This window comes from Saccopteryx bilineata, chromosome 3 (assembly GCF_036850765.1).
Source record: "Saccopteryx bilineata isolate mSacBil1 chromosome 3, mSacBil1_pri_phased_curated, whole genome shotgun sequence".
In the NCBI taxonomy this organism is placed as follows: domain Eukaryota; kingdom Metazoa; phylum Chordata; class Mammalia; order Chiroptera; family Emballonuridae; genus Saccopteryx; species Saccopteryx bilineata.
The window spans coordinates 84169884-84186786 of NC_089492.1; the positions used below are offsets into that span (position 1 = coordinate 84169884).

The window sequence follows — 16903 nt, forward strand, 5'->3', positions numbered from 1 at the left end:
GTCAGTGAGAGGAGCCTAGTTCCCACTGAAATACTGGTCAGTTTGTTGATTTAAATTTACTTGTTCTTTATTTTAAATATTGTATTTGTTCCCGTTTTGTTTTTTTACTTAAATATAAGATATGTGCAGTGTGCATAGGGATTTGTTCATAGTTTTTTTTATACTCTGGCCCTCCAATGGTCTGAGGGACAGAGAACTGGCCCCCTGTGTAAAAAGTTTGAGGACCCCTGTCTTAGGGTGGCTGCTGACTCTGCCAGGACGAATCTGGGTGTCTAAGAAGCAAGCCCTCTCTCAACCATGGTGGTCTTGGACAAAGTAGTTCACCCCAGCCCCCTAGGGCCACGACTGAGCAGATTTGGTGGCTGACCCAGACCTTCCCTTCCCAGTAACCAGCCATAAGCATGGCCCATGGGGTTGCCCTGCCCATTCCTCTTCTTGACTGGGCACATTTTCTCAAAGTTTCCAGAGCTAGTTTTTTGTGTTTTGTTTTGTTTTTTTTTTTTCCTTTCAGAAATCACGATCTTTTCCTCACCCACCAGGGAGAGGCCTGGACCTGTATTTCTAGTTCTCACAACTCCTCTAATGCTAATCGGACCAGGATCTAGTCTCCCTTCCCGGGTGATTCTGGTGTCATACCTTGGCCTTTCTGTTTTATGCCCAGTGGCTTCCATTTCCGGGACACAGACAAGAGCCGTGAGGCCAGGTGGCAGAAAAAGAGCCTAAAGGGATCTTCTCCTCTGTATAAAATTAATGTATCATCCAGATTATACATAAATATATGTTCTTAAACCATATGGGCCTTTGTGAGGGAGATGCTGTTCTGGACGGAAATCTAACATGGTACTTGGCACATGGTAGGTGCTCAATAAAATACGAATTTCTCTTCCCACACTCTCCCCTCCGTCACCCTCCCCATACTGAGAGTGCCCACAGCACCCGGACTTCCCAGATGTTGGGCTGCTCTCCTGCCACCCCAGCGAAATACTTTATACTCAACTGGAGACCTACCAGAGGGGTTTCCTGCTGCGGATACCGTGGTTTTTTCTTTGCTCACCTGAAGTTTCCAGTTAAGTTCAGACACTGGAGAGCTCACACAGCACCCCATGACTCACTGTCTAAACCTTCACTGGGTTTTTTCCCCGTGAGCAGTTACCACCCCCTGACATTACACAATCGTTTGTCTCCTGCACTAAAATGTAAACTTCCTGAAGGCAGTCACCTTGTCCTCTTTTGCTGTATCCCCAGGGCCTCGACTATGTCTGACAAGAAGTGGGTGCTCGCTAAATGTTAACTGCACGAATGAGCAGCGTCCCCTCGTCTGCAGAAAAACCTTGCTCAGCCCCTCTGTAGTCCAGCACAAACCACTCTCTCCGTCTGGAGAAGAGGTCGGGAAGACCCTGGCGTTTCAGAGGCTTGGAAGGCCCGTCTCACCCACTGAGGGGGCAGCTAGTCACCGGGGAGGGGCATGCGTGTACTTGGTGTTGAGGTGCTGAGCTCTGTAAGGTGGCCCTCTGGTCCCTGGCCCTCACCTCGCCCTCCTGGACCGGCCCCCCTACCCAGAAGCTGTTTTTCTTGTGATTGAAGGCTACAGTAGGGGCAGAGGTTTGACTGGCATGCTGGTCCCCACCCTCTGACCTGTGAAAGGGGTCCTTCATGTGTCTGTGCAGGGGGGATGAATCTGTGCCCCAAGCCCTCGCTGGCCCCGGGGAGACTCCACAGGGGTGGCTCTGAGGCACTTGGCACCAAGTGTGGGGCTCAGGTCCTGGTAACACCGGGTTCTTCCATCCCTGTCTCACCTGAGTCAAAGAAGGGCCCGGCCAGCAGGGCTCAGGGGCCCTTCCCTGTGACAGAGGGCCTGGAGGGGCAGCACCTACAGTGTCTAGAGAGTGGTGCACTTATGTCAGAGGAGGGAAGGAGAGTAATGGCTACTGGTCATTTACTGAATGCCAAGTGTGGTTCCAGGTGTCTTATGTGTTCTAATATAATCCTACAAGCACCAAGCACCATGTGAATTGGAATTCTTTTCAGTTTATAGATGCAGAAAATAAGATGTGACCTGAGGTTGCACTCTATACAGGGGCAGCATCAGGAGTCATATGCAGGTGCAGGGATATCTGCCCCCACTCCCAGCCCATGCTCGGTCCCCTGTACCCACAGCTGCCTAAGAAGACAAAGTCGGGGAGGGGAGCCCAAGGAAGGCCTCCCGAAGGAATAGGACCCAGGCCGGCCTTTGAAAGAGAGGTCCCAGAGAAGAGGGTGGGTCCTGTGCTTGGGAGCAAAGAGACGAAGGAGGAGCCTTTCCCAGGGATTTGGAGGGTGCAGGCTCACAGGTGGAGGGAAGAGAGAAGATAGAAAAAGGTAAATCAAGCCCTGGCCAGATAGCTCGATTGGTTAGAGCATTGTTCCGAAGCACCGAGGTTGCTGGTTTGATCCCCAGTCAGGGCACGTACAGAAACAGATCAATGTTCCTGTCTCTCTCTCCCTTCTTCTCTCTAAAATCAATAAAATAATCATTATATAAAAAAAATACAGCCTGACCTGCGGTGGCGCAGTGGATAAAGCGTCGACCTGGAAATGCTGAGGTCGCCAGTTCAAAACCCTGGGCTTGCCTGGTCAAGGCACATATGGGAGTTGATGCTTCCAGCTCCTCCCCCCTGTCTCTCTCTCCTCTCTGTCTCTCTCTGTCTCTCCTCTCTAAAAAAAAAAAATGAATAAAAAAAAAAAATTAAAAAAAAACAAAACAAACTGAGGCATGAAGTAGCAGTTCTAGGGAGGTTGTGGGAGAAGCCAAGGGCAGCCTGAGTCACCAGAGGACTTGTTTCAAGTCACCAGAGGACTTGGAACCAACTTGGAGCAGAGGGTAGGAATCCTTTTCTGAAGCAGGGCTGGTGAGCCAGAGGGTGGTGGACAAACAGGGCAGAAGAGCAGGCATGCAGAAGGCTAGAACTGAGAGTCAGAGCAAGGATCCAGGGACCCCAGAAACCCAGTGTGAGGCCCAGGACTTTAGGCAGCCTGTCCTTGCAAGGCAGCTGAGAGAATGCCATTTGGGCAGCAGGGCCTGGGTTCAGCGTTGGCTCCTCTCTTACTTGAGACATGATCCCTACCTCCTTTAGTCTCTCTGAATTTCTCTACAGCTGGATCGCCCTCTGCATCATCTTAAACCACACACTCATCTGCATTGGGAAGCAGTCTCTTATCCTTCGCTAGGGACCATCGACACAGTAATTAGGTTCAATCGAAGTTTTATTTCCTGGCCTCCGTGCACCCTCCAAGTCACCATGCATCAAGCGTTTGCTCAGTTAGAGTGGGCACCCACTCAGTGCCTAGCACTCGCTCTTTCAGCTCCTTCTCCCCTGCTGCAGGTTGATTGGGTGTGTCTGGTTTGTTTATACCCCTCTGAGCATTCCCAAGTGGGGACATCCTCAGTGGTTACTGCCATCGAGTGGGAAATTGCTTCATGTTGGCCAGGGGGATTGGACTGTCTGCTTCCTTCCCCGTAAGCACCTCTACGCAGGAGGTGGTGGCTAGGGAGCCCTGAGGAGGTGGCCAGCTCCTTTGGAGGACAGCATCTGTCTGTGATGCTTTAGCTTTGGGCCAGGGTGGAGGTGGTGGGGGGGTCATTCAGGTAGGCAGGTAATGATAGGTGGATTTTTCTTGTCTCTTTTATTTTAAAATAAAAAGCAATAAAAATGGGATTATTTGTAAACTTTGTTCAGACACCATCCTAGCATTTCATGAGTGTTGACTGATGGGCAGAAATTTTACCTGTGGTATATCTGTCTACATTTAATAAATCATTGTACTTTAGGTATTTGTCCATAAGCACTTATTTTAGTCACCAGGAATGTTGGAGAACATAGTACTATGTGCTGTAAGGAGACCTAAAGAAATATGTCACCATCCCTGCTCTCAGGGATGCTCCATTCAGGGCGAGAAGAACACATATTAAATAGTCCCAAACCCTCTGTGGTAACAGAATTGGGGTATGAAACAAACATTTTAAGGAGGGGAGAATCCATGCTGGGTGGATGTTAACTTCATGACTGTGACAACGTTAGGAGGGTCTCTCCTCACACTCTTTCTCAGCTGCCTGCTTTTCTAACACAAACTCTCCTTTCTTGCTCATAGCCTGGGCTTTCCTGGACACTCACTACCACCGCCATCACTATGAAGTCGCCCAAGATCATGTCTGCTAGGAACACCACCATTTGGCATTTACTCTGGCAAATTTTACATTGACCACTGCTGAGCAAAAACAGAGCAATCCACTCACAGACTGTGTGTGTGCGCACGCGCGCGTGTGTGCTTTTCCCACAGGAGTACTCCTGCCTTGAGTGACGGAGGCAGAGAGCACAGTAACAGCAGGTGCTGGGAGCAGCTGACAAGGACTCAGCATCGAGGCTGTCTCTGCCCTTCTGTCCCAGAACCCTCTGGCTCTGCACAGCAGCCACTCGGTAAAGGGGGAAGAATAACTGTGGGTGTGGATGCTTTCCCACGAGTCTGTGTTTTCCAGAAACTCAGTTGTTTCAGCCCTTAGTAAAAGGGTTTGTTCTTCTGAGTCGAAGGGAGGCCCCCGTGAACTTGCTTGAGAACGGCCAGGAGAGGCATTCTAGGCTGGGGCTTCAGAAGAGGCAAGGGCAGCGGCATGGAGCAGGGAACAGCACAGCTCCTCGCCCCCAAGGCCCCCAGAGCAGCTGCCCCGGGACACACAGCCTGGTCAAGGAGAGGAGGGTGTCTGAGGTCTTCAGCAGACTTGTTGCCATGGGGAAACTGTGGGACAAGTATAGTCAGTCTAACTTCTCCAGAAAAGCTGTAAATGGATCTTTTCTGTGAAATATTTCACGACCCATTGGGTCAAAGATGGTAAGATGGGGATGCTCTCTGTTATAGCCTCCAGTTTAGACCCAAACAGCAAGCAGTGTGTGCCTCTTTCATCCAAATGATAAGGACCTGACTTCTGTGTGATGTGCTCCTCAAAGCACTCTGTCAGTGTGGGGTCACCAGCTAACCCCACCCTTGTGGTTTCAGCCTGGTGTGAGGCTGAGGAGTGAGCCTTGTCCTTCTCAGCCTCCGGTGCATAAAACCATTAGGCCAGGCGCCTTTCCTGGCCTGGCGTCTGCAGTGGCGAGGAGGCAAGTGACAGCAGGTGAAGTGGAGGTTTCTCGCTGGCCCACCCCCATGCTGCCCCAAGGAGGGGAGGAGACAGCAATCACTGAAGTCCTGGGCCCTATCTTAACCACCCTGCGGCTAGGACAGTGGTTTGTGCTGCCTGTTCTTAGATCCCTGTTGTGGGGAAGCTGGAATAGGCTCCCTCTCTCCCCAGAAGCTCTGTGGGCCCACTGTGTCTGGCATTGCCCTTGTAATTTTAAAGATAAATCTACAAACAGATGCACTTATTTGCTTTGTATGAGTTTTAGGTTGACTTGATTCTGTTTTGACATGTTGGTTCAAAATAAGATTGACCCTTTGGAAAATCAGCTTGCTAGAGTCGTTTGCTCAGCTTTAGTTTGCGGGGTTTAATTAAAAACAGCCCAGGCACACGGACACCCCACAGCCTCCACACAGAAAGACACCTCAGAGGCCTGGCTCAGAGAGGGGCCTGTGTGGCTTCAGAAGCAAGAGCCAGTGATGGGGAGTGTTCTCCCAAGAGGAAGGCTTTGCTTCAAAAACAGTTCTTAGTGTTTTTAAAAAACGAAGATGCCAAAGGAGCTGACCAGGCATATTTAAGACCTTACAAGTGCAGGAAACAGTGACAGAGCTCAATGGGACTCTCATAGCAGCCTGGACGGGCTCTGTAAGCAACCTAAGGTGTCCATGGAATAGAGACAGCGTGTTTCCTGTTATTTCACATTTTGATATCATTTTATTTACCTACAGTTGAACCCTGCTTCCTTCCCTGATTCCCTAGCACTTTTCTGGGTGCTGTTGGATAATTAACATGTATCACTTTGTATTGCTGCCTTTTTACATACACGACCTCCCGCCTTGGCTGTAGCCTTTTGAGGGCAGTGACATTTTACACACAGCAGCACTTGTGCATGGCAAATGAAGCACTCTATTTAATTCTGCAAGGGACTTAAGGAAGCAGAGAGGGAATGTCTCCTGTTTGGTCGGATTAGTTCAGGCCAGTCATTGGACAACAGTGCTCCAGGGAACCTTTCGGTGGCAGGGTGAGTATTTTGCACGGAAGAGACCTTCCTGTGGTTGGGAAAGCCTGCTGATGAGACAGAAGCATCACTGTCTGCTAATGAGGATGCTCTGTGATGGGGCTTAAGCAGGGAGTGGGGTGGATGCTCATTGAGCCTAATACCAGGATATAAAGTGGTCTCATCTGTTCTCAGGGAAGAATGTCCTTAAACACCCTGCATCAAGATTCAGGATGATCCCGAGCAGCAGGACGAGTTCCCTGGCTGCACTTTGACAGAAGGAACCTGGGAGGACCAGGCTCCCCCCCACCTCCTTATATGCCCTGAGCCATTTCATTTCCTCAGCTTCAGTTTCACACACTAAAGCCCTCTCTCTCACTTGCCCTAATTCTCACATAACAGTGGGGCTAATGATTAAGTTCCTGTCAGTGCCCTTCTCCCACCTATCTCTTGGGGAATTTTGCCACTCAGGGCTGTTGGTGGAGTGCCCTACAAGTCTCCTCAGTGTGAGCTCTGGTCAAGCCCGAAAACAGCATGGGAAGGGGGACTTTCCAAACCTGCCCTGCAAAGTCTGGGTGGGGGCTGAGGAGCCCTGGACGTCAACAGTGGTCCATGAGAGCAAAGCATCCAACATGCAGAGAGGTCCTAGTGAGGGACCACCCTACCCAAAGGCTGAACTTCTGCCTTTTCTGTCCTCCGAGAGTCAGAGAATGTGTGGAAAGAACACCCAGCACCAGGCCCAAAAATCTTGCTCAAAGTCTGCTAGTTGCAGAGTCAGAATAGGTCAGTGGTCAGGAGACGCCTTTGGAAACCGTTTGCCCGGGAGCAAGTCACTGCAACCGACTGCCCGTGTCCCTGGGCAAAATACTTCCTTGTTCCAGTTGCCTCATCTGTTGACAGGGGATGCTTCTGCTAGTAGTACCTTGTAGGGAAAATTGTGGGGATTGAGTCAAGGTGGGTGGAACAGGGCCTTGCACGTGCGTGTGCCCCGTGTTGGCTCACACTGTCGTTCCTACCTTCTCTGCTTGCTGGGTTTGCTTCCAGGGTGCCTATATTTGAGGGAAACAAACTTAAGTGTCTGTGGCAGGAACAGGGTGGCTCAGAATTGATTGGGGAGCTCACGAGAAAGGTACACTCAGGGGCAGAGCTGGCCTTTAGAATTAGACACTGTCTCAGTTGTCTTAAGGTTTCTAAGATTAAAAAATATCTGTAAAAGTGGGTGACATTTCTTCACAATGATTTTTGAAGTGGGCAAACCAATTGACTCGACACTCTACTTCACTCCATGAGCCATCTCCCCTGGCTCTCCCCCACGCTTGGACTATTCTCCTTCCCTTGACCTGTTGCTGATGTTCTGCCGGGTCAGCAGGGTCACATGGGGAGAGTCGCATCACAGCGCCTGCACAGTGCTCTGCAGGGGGTGGGGCGGGGTGGGGTGGGGGCTGCCTGTGGCCTCTCAGTTCCTCCCGGGCCTGCTGGAAGTGAGTTCCTGTCTCGGGCGTGTCTAGGTGTGCTGAAGTCACAAGGCCTTTCTGAGGTTCTGTGTACCATGCAGCTGGAGGGTGACCTTGCCCGGGAAACTGCCTCCCGGGAAGCACAGGCAGGGGAAGAAAGGCCTGATCTCCATCATAAACTGGGAGCAGGGAAAGCCCACCAAGGGGTGAGGTGGGCTGTGGGCAGGGCCAGCGGGGAGGGGCCTCGGCAAACAGAGATGTTAAACAAGGGCCTCTCCCAGCTCCGCCCTAGCTTTAAACCCCACAGTTCGCAAAGTTTGGCTCCGGAGGCCTTCTGATGACCCCAATCTAATTCCCCTCTCCAGTTATGGCTGAAGGCAAGAAGATAAGTGACTCCGTGAACCAGACAACCCCAGGGGAAATTCCACCAACCCCCTCGGAGGCTGCAGCTGAGCTCCAGAAACCGGGCCGGGCCAGGGTGGGATATGGGGGGTAGGGAGGGCTGGGAGATAAGGCCTCTGCCTTCTGGGGCCCAGGCCTGCAGCAGGGGCCAGGGTGGGGGTTAGGGACGCATGGCCAGGTTGTGCAGCACAGTCCCCACCCTAGCTAGGGGTAGCAAGCTGTGGGGATGTGATTAATGTAAAATCTGGGGCTTCTGTGTTGTGGCCACAAAACAAAGGAGATACCCTAAGCCTACGGTTGAGGAATAAGAACCCACCTAACCCTGCTGGTCCCAGTCTCAGCCCTCCTCATCTCTGTGTCCTACAGCCCAGTCTGCTGGGTCCCAGGGTCGAATGCCCCTCCTCAGCCTGTGCTCTGCCTCTTCTCATCCTTCTTCCCCTTCCCGTCTCCTCTCCCTGGTCCTTCGGTCCCCGCGTCCCTCTCCTCACCCTGCTGCCCCATATTCCCTGGTCCTTTGTTCCCCTCCTGAGTGGGCTCCCAGGCTAGGCTGGGCGACAATGGCAAAGGTTGCCTAGGTAATGAGGAAAGTGGGACAAACACCAAACCAGCAGCCAAGGGAAGAGGGGACCTCCAAAGGCTTCAGGCCTGGAGACCTCCTTCCTCACACTCACCTGATGTCCGACCCACGTCCCATCTCGAGGAGCTGGTCCAGATGGAAGTTCAGGCTGACTCCCTCACAGCCAGCACCTGCTGGCTCCAACCCAGCCCGAGAGCTGCTCCCCGCCCCCACCTCTCTACTTCCTCTCCACATAGCTTCCTCCTTGCAGCCCTGGAGACAGTCCTTCCAAAATACCAGCCCTATCAGGGGGGCCCCCGAAGAGGTGATACCTCAAAGGTCAACGGGCCGAGGCAGGCAGCCATCACCCACGCATGGTTCCTCAGACTACAATCGAGCTGGTGAACAAAAGAGCCCGTGTCCACATGGCCTTGTGGACGAGAGGCCCCCACAGGGCTTGCTTTCTGAGGGTGAAAATGCCCAACAGGCCTGGGGTTCTGAGGAGCTGTAGGACTTAGAGGCTATGCAGCCAGGCTCAGACTGAAGTTTCCTGTGTGGGGCTGGACGCCTGGTGTGCAGCAATGCCACCTCTGACAGGGAAGCTAAGAGACTGAGACAGAGGTTTGAGACCAGGCCATGGGGGAGCTGGCAGGACCCCTGAACTGGGACCCAAATGGAAATCCCACTATGCACGGGCGACACTGAGGCCCACTGGTGCACTCCCCTCCACCCACCCCCACTCCCAAGGGTCAGGTGCAGAGTCCAGGCTGTGCCCTCCTCAGGGAAGCCCAGTGCTTGTGCCCTAAACTGCGCAAGCTGGAAGGGCCCGTTGTGTACGTGTGCGTGCGCCTGCGCAGGACTCACCGTGCTCACCAAAACTGGGTGCAGTGTCTGCCCTCCACCCTCCCACAAGCCGCAGCCTCTGCCCTGTGACTGGGAGAGGCGGCTATGGATATAGGCTGACATGCTAAGTTTTTCTGTTAGTAGTTGAGGACTTTTGCTTAGACTGAAGGGTATTCGGCTTAGACTGAAGGGTATTCGGCTATTATTATATGCTTTATGAATTGGAATAAACTCATTAGCTGGCAATGTGCCTGGGACCCAAGGGGCTCTCAAGTTCTGTATTTAGTCATGACCCTTAAACTCACAGGGACAATTCCCAGTCTCTTCTCCCTTTCATGGGCTCAAAGATGAACTCTTCTAAGTGACCAGAACCCACTCTGAGCAGTGACCATTTCCCTTCCTCCTACAGTGGCCTCTGTTCGCACCATAGTTCCCAGGCTGATAGGCTAAAGAGGACAATGCAGACACTCCAAGCCCACTGCTCACTCCCTGGTAATGAACAAAGACTGGGCTTCGAACTCAACCCAGAAGGCCGTGCATGCAGTTATCAAGTAGCTTCTGGAATGAATGACAGTCCACCCGAGGCTCCTTGTCCCTTCTTAATCTCTATCTCTGGGTAGTGCTTGGATCCACTGACTTCAGAAATACGAGGATGGCCATCTGGTGCCTGCCTCTTCCAAGGACCTCCCTTTCCCTACCAAGTCCCAGTGGCCTCTGGTCTCCCTCAGGAATTCTGTATCTTCAAAATGGAAACACTCCCCCTACTCCAGGCCTTCAGAGAACTGAGAAACTAATACTGCTTTTTTAGAACTGGTCAACCGGTTTGATGCCCATTTCTTTTACACCACAACCCTATCCCAGCTGCCCCCTCCTCGGGTAGGAGGCAGAGGGGGGATGGGACCATCACGCTCCACCTGTTCGCAGACAACCCCAGGCAGGGGAGACATCAAGCCCCCCCACCTACAGAGATCTGACTTTCTGTCTGGGGTTAAGTGTGCGAGATGTTAGAATCCCCGGCCCCCACTATTCAGAGCTGGGCAGGCCTGCACCATCTGTCTTAGGTCTTCTCGTAATTGTTCCCACTTAGGAAAATAATACCCACAGGAATGGAAGCTCCAGGTAGGCCGGGGTAAGCAGCCCAGGAGGGGCCTGGGTACTATTTGTGTGGAATACGGTCTCTGCATTCTGGTGTGCACCTTGGTGTCAAAGCTCCAGCTGTGGGGGCTAGGTGCCCGTGACACCCCTCCTTCCCTCTCGCTCTTGAGCCAGGCAGGCCACTGACCTCCCCGCCACTAAGACTCTAGACCAGTGGTAGTCAAGCTGGTCCCTACCGCCCACTAGCGGGCATTCCAGCTTTCATGGTGGGCAGTAGCAGAGCAACCAAAATATAAATAAAAAGATAGATTTAACTATAGTAAGTTGTTTTATAAAGATTTATTCTGCTAAACTTAGCGAAAATCTGACATTACTTGGTAATTATTATTATATGCTTTAACTTGCTGTAACTCTGCTTTATAAATTTTATAAAGTAAAGTTACTTCCCTACTTTATAAATCACCATTCCTGTGGAACCAGTGGGCGGTTAGAAAATTTTACTACTCACAGAGATACGAAAGTGGGCGGTAGGTATAAAAAGGTTGACTACCCCTGCTCTAGACCCACTCAGTTACGAGGCATCCATGCAGTTGGTCTTCTATAAGTTCAAGGCCTTGCTTGGGATGCTGTCCCCTCCTTTACATTTAGGGTGATGTCTTTGTTGGGGACAAAAACAAAAACAAAACCCGTGTAGGATTTCCAGTCCTGGCACATCTTCCCTAGGATCCCTGGCCCAGAAATGTGAGTGTAGAGTCCCTCACCCCCTTTTCTTCCTCTAGGACAGCTGACTGTTCTTTCTCTACCTGACTGGCGACAGCTCCTGTGCTGATGTGACCATCACGTCACATCTCCTTCTTTTCATCCTCATAAATGGAGGTGGTCTTCTCAGAGTGATCTTGGGACACACAGCAACACCATCCAGGAGCTTGTTAGATCTGCAAAATTTTCAGCTCCACCCAAGAACTACTGAGTGAGAAAACTCTTGGGGTGGGACCTAGCTCTCCAGGGGATTCTAAGTGTGAGAACCACTGGTGTGGTATGTTACATAGAGCCCCAGGTAGGAAGCCTCACTTAGTTTTCTGATCCAGGCACGGAGAACCTGTCCAGGTACACGTGGCCTGCACCTATGGGGAGTATCTTTCCAGGGAAGACGGGCTACCCACATCCCACACTTCTCGGCATCTGACCCTGGCAGACGAGAGGCCAGGGAAGGCTAGATTTGGAATCCACTGAATGGCTCTTCACAAGCCCTTTTCTTCCAGAAGGTGCAGCAGGAATTCAGATGGCTCTAGGCATTGCCATAGCAACTGTACCTTTCTGAAGCTGTCACGGGCTAGAGGAGCAGGGTGTAAGCAATGCAGAAGAGGGGGAGTCTGCCAGTGGATAAAGCACACCCAGCAGATGAGGCTGCGAAAATAAATGGAACCTCAGCATGGCTGGGATTTATAGATCTGAGCTTGGTGGGGCTGTGACTTCCTACCCAGAATGCGTTTGGGATCTCTCTAGTGGTCTTCACAGCTACAAAACAGCACCAACCAACCTTAACAGGCCCATGAAGTTGACAGTATATGCCAGTTATCTCAAAAGATCATTTAGCTAGCTTAAATCAGGATCCTAAATGGTCACAGTAATTAAGAAGGAAGGGCTCACTACAGGATGGTCACTGGTGTTTCCAGTCAGGGAAGAGGAAAGAGACCCAACTTTAAGCTGCTGATATAAATCAGATGCCAAGAAGTCAGGAGGCAATAAAAATTTTTTTTTTTTTAAATTAAAAAGCTCTGGTTGGCTAGCTCAGTTGGCTAGTTCATGATCCCACTGCACAAAGGTCTCTAGTTTGATCCCTGGTCAGGGCACATACAGAATCAGATTGACGTTTCTGTCTCTCTTTCCCTTCCTCTCTCTAAAAATCAATGCTTTTTTAAAAATGAAAAAAGTCAGAAGGCACGGCAGGGCCCTTAGATAATGGTGGATATTCTAGCTCTACAAGAACGCAACTGTCAACAAGAATTTATATATTAAAAAGCAACACCCCGTGCACTGCCATGTTGGCACCTGTGTCCCTGTGGCTCTGTCCGGGTCCCCTATCCTCCAGGTGCTGGTAACTGGGGGGAGGCTGGGCTTCTCCTTCGCAAAGGAAGCAGATAGTGAGACAGAACCCACCCAGTGGTCACCAGCCTTGCTGAGCTGGGAGCCTCCAAGGTGCAGAGTGGCACACACCAGGCACTCGGCTGTTATGAAGCTTTTTCTTTAAAGATATTGTTTTAGTTTTTTTTTTTAATAATGTTATTCAGTTTAAAGAGAGGAGAGAGAGAGAGAGAAGGGGGAGGAGCAGAAAGCATCAACTCTGTGCCTTGACCAGGTAAGGCCAGGGTTTCAAACTAGTGACCTCAGTGTTCCCAGGTGAACGCTTTATCCACTGCGCCACCACAGGTCAGGTCTGTTATGGCGCTTTTAATCTGACTGTTCTTTGGCTTTACGCTCTGGAAGAAGCAAGCAGTTCGTGCCAGGGACCGGGAGGTGGGACTCTGCCCTGTCCTCAGGGGCAGGGTACAAAGCATGAGAAGTCAGGGTTGTGGGGGAAGCACAGCCACCTAAAGTGTCATCTCCAAGATTGTGTCATAGCCCTCCACACCTAACCTCCCATTGTTCAGTACTGTGCCCCAGAACCTTCCACATGGTTATACTCAGCCTAGCCTCTTCTGGCCCCCAGGCAAGCCCAGGTCCCCGCCCTGCGTGAGAGAACATCGTCACAGGGTATTTTTCTTTTCCCAGAGCCCCTGCTGGCTCTCCAGAGCCTCAGCTCGCGGCTGGTCACAGCGTGAACCTAGGCGGCCCTCCACCAGGTGTGGGCTCCTCCCCACTCGGAGTGGGAGAGCGTTACACCCGACGGGAAGCCAGCTCCCCCAGCTCCGGTTAGCTGGAGCAGTCTTGGTCGCACCTGCCCCTCATCCCCAGTACTTAGGACACCGAGGAGCCTCCCGGGGTGCAGCACTCCTCTACACAAGCCGTGCCCCCCTGTCAGAGAGTAATCGAGGGAGCAGAGACGGTGGAGACGGAGGGTGGGGAGTTAACCCCGCTCGTCTTACCCTGGCTGCTCCCTCACGAGGTTTCCATGTGACTCTCACTGTATGGCTGGGCTGGGCCCACTGGCTCTGCACAGACCTCCTCAGGCAGCGGGCAGGGGTCTGCAGAGGCGTGTGTCGGGGGCATACATCCTGGAGCCCAGGGAGGAGAGAAAAATAAACGCAGAGCACCGGGATTTGGAATGAAGAGCATGCCTAGGCTGGAGACCGGAGGCGCGAGCCCCGCGCCCGGGCCGGGAAGTGCTCCCCCTAGTGGTCGCGGGTCAGGGCTCCCTGGCGGCAGGCCACCGCTCTGCTGTACAGAACCCTCTGCGGGAGGGACCGTCCCCGGTTGCTGCGCAGAGCTCTCTGCTCCTCCTGCCCGCCGAGGCTGCACAGCAGCGGCATCAAACAGGGCGGCGGAAGCCTAACTAGCACGAGAGAAAGGAAGGAGGCTATTTTTAGCACTGTGGCCAGGGCGTGAATGTTTCTAGAACTTAGCAAGGCCTGAAGCTGTCTTTGCAGACAGAAAGAAGAAAATCTGTTTGTTTTTAAAGGTCAAACGGTAGAAAACTTGTGCCCCCACCCTAGGTAGCACCCCGCATGCTGGCAAGACGCCAGTAAGAACCCCAGCAGATCACATACACAGGACTTGTGCTGTTTCTTTTCTCTTTTCAACCTCCCAGTAGGTTTCTGGGCAGAGTGAGACCCTGCCCGAGGGGAGTGGTGAAGATGCTAGTTCATGCAGGACTGTGCAGGGGGCTGCCCGCCAGCAGGGCATCGGTGGTCCCTCCCACTTCCCACTTGCCCCTGGATGGTGGTGACATCTGACAGCCAGCAAGCCTGATCCCGGTGTGCTGAAGAAGATGGACAGGAATGCGCCTCTGCGGGAGGACCTTGCCTTCTTCAGGCCACTGCCGGCTTGCTCCACGTCCCCTGTGCCTGTGCAGTACAAATGCACTGTTACTCATGGGCACTGCCCAGAGTCTCCAAGCAGATGCTGCTAACATCTGGGGATAAGAAAGGGGCAGCGAGGGGTGACAGGGATGTTTCCTTTCCCCTTGGGAGATGCCATGGGCTGACAATTCTCACACCCCCTTCGGGGAAAGGTATATTTTTTTCCAGGAGCACCTAGAATCTCTGGAGTTCTTTCTTAGGTCACTTTCCTCACTAACGTCAGGAAAACGTTTCCAAAAAGAAGACACTGGGTTCACAGTGCGAGGTTTGGAACATGGTGGTTTCTTGGGAAGAATTGTGACCGAGAAGGGCTGAGAGGTCAGAGACATGCCTGCAAACACTGAGTGAGGGAAGAAAGCCTTCACCTCACGCTGGAGCAAGCAGACCTTCAGGGTCCCTGAAATGGAGCCACCTGAGTTTTTATGCTTTTCACCTGACTCTGCCATTGGTGAGTTTCTCCTAACTTCTGATAGGGTAAGAGAACTATGTTAGGAGCAGAAAACCCAGCTCCAATGGGTCGTGGGCCTGTGTCCTCATCTACGTGAACGGGGTAGGCCAGTTGGCTCTGACTCGCCTTTCCTTGTCCCCCAGGTCCTATGCCCCAGCAACAGGGGCTCTGGCGAGCTCCCAAAGTGCAAGTCAGCTCCCAACTCCCTCACTGGCTGGGGCAGCCTCAGGCTGCTGTTGGCAAGGGCCTTGCCTGAGTGTGCAGAGAGTGTGGGTAAAAGCCTGCCCAAGCCCTGGAGGCTCTGGGATTTCCAGGGCAGCGGGAAAATTTCTGCAGCTTGGGCGCTGCCCACCTGTAGCCTGAAGGATCCCTGAGTCAGTGCAGGCTCCCAGATGGCAGGTGCGAGGGTAGAACAGAGCCCCTGAAGGGCCTGGTGCAGACGGGAGGGGGCTGTCAGGAACAGGCCTGGAGGCTGCTCCAGGATGAGACTACTTAAGAATGGTCTGGGAAAGTTCCTTTTCTGAATCATGGGCCTGCACCCGTGGATTTTCTGCTCAAAAGATCTGTAACTAAGGAAGATGGCCTCACTTTTACACACAAGACATGGGGAGGGGATGGGAGAAAACACTGAAAAACAGAGAACTCTCATGGCTGCACCAAAGGCATCCTTGAAAGAACTCTTCTCTAAAACAGACTGGTTGTCCAATTATTTTTGTCCTGTCCTTTTAGTGAGCATGCCCAGAAGCTGCAGTATCTTGTCTGGAACTAAGGTAAGAATTAAGTCCTAAGATGGAAAAACATGAAAGACTAACTCCTACAGGCAGTGGGTATTTGCCAGTGGGGAATCTATACTTTTGTTAACTTTTGAAGGAAGTGAGAAGGTGCAGCCTGGCCAGGACCACAGGAAACCGTCGGCTATGGAGTCAGTGTGACCCTGCACAATGGAACAGGCATCTGTGGTGAGGAACCGTGGCAGGTCACAGCATTGGGCGATGGGCTCTCAGGGCACGTGGACTGCGGTTGGGGGACAGATGACAGTGGCCATGGGAAAATGAAAGCAAGGAGGTGCAGGCAGCGCCAGGACACCAGTGGCTCTTAGTGACCTCTGAGGCCAGAGCCTGTTCAGCTAATTGCCTCCTGACAGAGGTGACACAGCCCTGCCTGAGCCCAGGCCCAGCACAACAGGGCTCCACAAAGAAACCCTCAGTTGGATCCCCACCTGTTAGGACGGCCAGGCCTGGGAGGTGTGACTGAAGGGAGGGAGGAGGGAAAGGAAGACCTTAAGGAGGAAGGGAGAGGGGCCCTGGGGAAGCAGAGCAGCTCTGTACTCACCGTGCTTCCTCTCCGCACTGGCTCCTCCGCTAACCTGTGCAGCAGGACACAAACAACACACCGAGGTCACAACCAGGCCTTCTCACCCCCGGCTCTTCTCCCAGGGCTCTTTGACCCCCGCACCCATGGGCTTTTGGACTTGCCTCTGCCCCTGCTGCTTGCAGCCGGCTTTCCTGACTGGGTATGAAAACAGGGGAGCATCACACTACCTACAACCAGCAACTGCAACTGACATAAAACAGCCACGAGACAAGCGCCTCTCAGGAAAAGGAAATACTGACCCTAAAATGGAAATAAAGCCCCCTTAACTCTTGGGAGCAGTTCTTCCGGGGGGTCATAGCCCACCTGCTCTTGAAAGCGAACAAGGTGAAAGGAATTCTATTTTAATAAGGGCAGTGTTTCCCTCCTGCGGGCGCATCTGTTTAGGAATGATAAACCTTGCTGGCTCTGAGCGCTGCCTGGATCCTCAAACACCTGTGTCCTCACAGAGGGCCACGGCTCCCAGTCTACCAGACGTGCAGCAGTGTTCCTCAAGTGTGCAAACTATGCACAGCTCCCAGCGCCCTGAATGGCAGGTTCTGGGAGAGGGGATTCTGGAGGACACAGGA

At 52.5% G+C, this 16903-nt stretch overlaps 2 protein-coding genes across 16 annotated transcripts in view; both read right to left on the bottom strand.

The window, feature by feature from the left end:
* The window catches only part of DNMT3A (DNA methyltransferase 3 alpha), a 138406-nt gene extending 124340 nt beyond the window's left edge, over positions 1-14066 (bottom strand). For 2 of the 3 annotated variants that reach the window (XM_066266605.1, XM_066266596.1), the window contains exon 1: positions 13583-14066. The gene's annotated coding sequence lies outside the window, so the exon portion shown is untranslated. Of the gene's footprint in view, positions 1-8673; positions 8774-13582 lie in introns of those variants that run through there. The other variant, XM_066266599.1, reaches the window with a different exon arrangement.
* A 134-nt stretch (positions 14067-14200) lies between these two features.
* The window catches only part of DTNB (dystrobrevin beta), a 194158-nt gene continuing 191455 nt past the window's right edge, over positions 14201-16903 (bottom strand). For all 13 annotated transcript variants that reach the window (XM_066266618.1, XM_066266615.1, XM_066266610.1 and 10 more), the window contains 2 exons: positions 16296-16329; positions 14201-14500 (listed from right to left, as the gene is read on the bottom strand). In XM_066266618.1, the coding sequence (XP_066122715.1) occupies positions 16325-16329 (5 nt within the window). In that variant the 3' untranslated portion in view covers positions 14201-14500; positions 16296-16324. The remainder of the gene's footprint in view (positions 14501-16295; positions 16330-16903) is intronic.